This window comes from Mandrillus leucophaeus, unplaced genomic scaffold (genome assembly GCF_000951045.1).
Source record: "Mandrillus leucophaeus isolate KB7577 unplaced genomic scaffold, Mleu.le_1.0 Scaffold253, whole genome shotgun sequence".
Classification (NCBI taxonomy): Eukaryota; Metazoa; Chordata; class Mammalia; order Primates; family Cercopithecidae; genus Mandrillus; species Mandrillus leucophaeus.
This window is the reverse complement of record NW_012102621.1, coordinates 360519-362889: the sequence shown is the minus strand read 5'-3', so window position 1 is coordinate 362889 and position 2371 is coordinate 360519. Positions and strand designations below refer to the sequence as shown.

At 45.6% G+C, this 2371-nt stretch overlaps 1 protein-coding gene across 1 annotated transcript in view; it reads left to right on the top strand.

The window, feature by feature from the left end:
- BFAR (bifunctional apoptosis regulator) overlaps window positions 1–2371 on the top strand; it is a 52786-nt gene that overhangs the window by 22283 nt on the left and 28132 nt on the right. The window contains 1 exon segment of the mRNA XM_011983661.1: window positions 312–636. Within this exon segment, the coding sequence (XP_011839051.1) occupies window positions 312–636 (325 nt within the window).

Below are 2371 nucleotides of genomic sequence, written 5' to 3'. Positions count from 1 at the left end.
CCTCAGACTCCCCAAGTGCTGGGATTATAGGTGTGAGCTACCACGCCTGGCCTTCGTTGGTAATACAGTCTTAAGAACCCATCAGTTTACTAACTTCAAAAGTGGAGACTATTTTCTTTTAAAGTTCTATGCATAAAAAATCTAAATGCGTTTCCAGTAGAAAAGGCACTAGTCAGATATGTTGAGCAAGTTGATGGAGTCAAGGCACCACCTGCTCCCAGGTGCCTGAGATGAATCGTGTTCTTGCCTCTGTGCCCTCACTGCCAGGTAATCAGCAGAGAGAGGCACCCAAGGACAGCTGTGCTCCCCAGCTCTCTGTGGCAGTGGCGTTGCCCTGCTTCTGTGTACGGACTTCGCACCATTCCCTATGAGCTCAGCCTCTCCCTTTCCCTGCCTCCCACCCACATCTTTAGAAACTGGCATCTCTGCCTCTCCATGGTTTAAAGTCCCTGTCACTCTTCCCCAGGTGGTCCTGCTCGTCTATCACTGGAGCAGCAGGGAGTCTGAACACGACCTCCTGGTCCACAAGGCTGTGGCCAAATGGACGGCGGAAGAAGTTGTCCTCTGGCTGGAGCAGCTGGGCCCTTGGGCCTCTCTTTACAGGGAAAGGTTTTTATCTGAACGAGTAAATGGAAGGTGAGGAGCAAAGTCTTCTGACACACCATGGACGTTTTAGAAAACAGCTTTATTGAGATATAATCCAGGCTAGGCGCAGTGGCTCACACCTGTATTCCCAGCACTTTGGGAGGCCGAGGCGGGTGGATCATTTGAGGTCAGTAGTTTGAGACCAGCCTGACCAATACGATGAAACCCCATCTCTACTAAAAATATTTTTAAAAATTAGCCAGGCGTGGTAGTGCACACCTGTAATCCCCATCTATTCGGGAGGCTGAGACAGGAGAATCACTTGAACCCAAGAGGTGGAGGTTGCAGTGAGCCAAGATCATGCCACTGCACTCCAGCCTAGGCAACAGGGCAAGACATCATCTCAATAAAAAAAGAGAGATGTACAATCCACATAAAATTCACACATTTGAATTGCACAATCCATAGTTTTTAATGTGTTCACAAATAGTGTAATTATCACCACAGCTGATTTTAGAATATTTTCATCACCCCAAAAGAAAGCTTTTACTCTTTAGTCAACCCTCATTTCTCCCCAACCCCCAGCCCCTGGCAAACACCATTCTACTTTCTGTCTCTACAGATTTTCTATTCTGGACATTTTATATGCATGGATTCATACGACGTGTGGTATTTTGTGTCTGGCTTTTTCACTTAGCATAATTTTGTTTCAAGGTTTACCCATGACATACCATGTGTCAGTACTTCATTCCTTTTTATGGCTGAATAATAATTCTACTGTAAGAGTATACCGCATTTTATTCATCCATTCATTGGTTGATGGACATTTGGGTTGATTCCATTTTTTGGCTGTTATGAATAATGATGCTATGATCATTCACATGCAGATTCTTGCGTGAACATGTATTTTCAATACTGTCTTGGAGTGGAATGACTGAGTCATAGGGTAACTGTATTCTGACTCTATGTTTAACTATCAAACTATTTTCCACAGCAGCTATACCATTTAATGTCCAGGTCATTTAAATTTCTTTGTTGCTTCCAAATTGTAAAATTGTGTAAGGAAAAATTCTCTCTAATCACAAGAATAAACACAGAAGACTTTTGTGACCAAATGTATGGGGTTCTCCCACATATACCCAACAGCAGCCACCAGCTGGATGTCCTCTAATTCAGTTCCCACACTGACTACCCAGAGATACTGTCAGATCCCACAGGGTGAGGGCGCTGCCCCCAAGATTGCCCCTGACTAATTCTAGTCACAAATCCAGGCTTCCACAATTTCTGACCCACCAGCTTCAAGTTGGAGTTCCCATGATTCCCTCTTTGGGTTCAATTAATTTGCAGGAGCAGCTCACAGAACTCAAGGAAACATAACTTTCACTGGTTTATTATAAAGGATATTGCAAAAGATACAGATGAAAGAGACATTTAGGGCGAGGTATGGGGGAAAGGGCACAGAACTTCCATGCTCTCCATGGGTGCACTCCCCCCAGGAAGCTCACATGCTCAGCTATCCAGAAGCTCACTGAATCCTGTCCCCTTGAGTACTTTGTTTTTGGTTTTGTTTTTTCAGACAGGGTCTCACTCTGTAGCCCAGGCTGGAGTGCAGTGGCACAACCTCGACTCACTGCAACCTCCGCCTCTCGGGCTCAAGGAGTCCTCCTGCCTCAGCCTCCCAAGTAGCTGGGACTACAGGCGCGTGCCACCACGTCCAGCTAATTTTTGTATTTTTAATAGAGGCGGGGTTTTGCCATGTCACCCAGGCTGGTCTTGAACTCCTGGA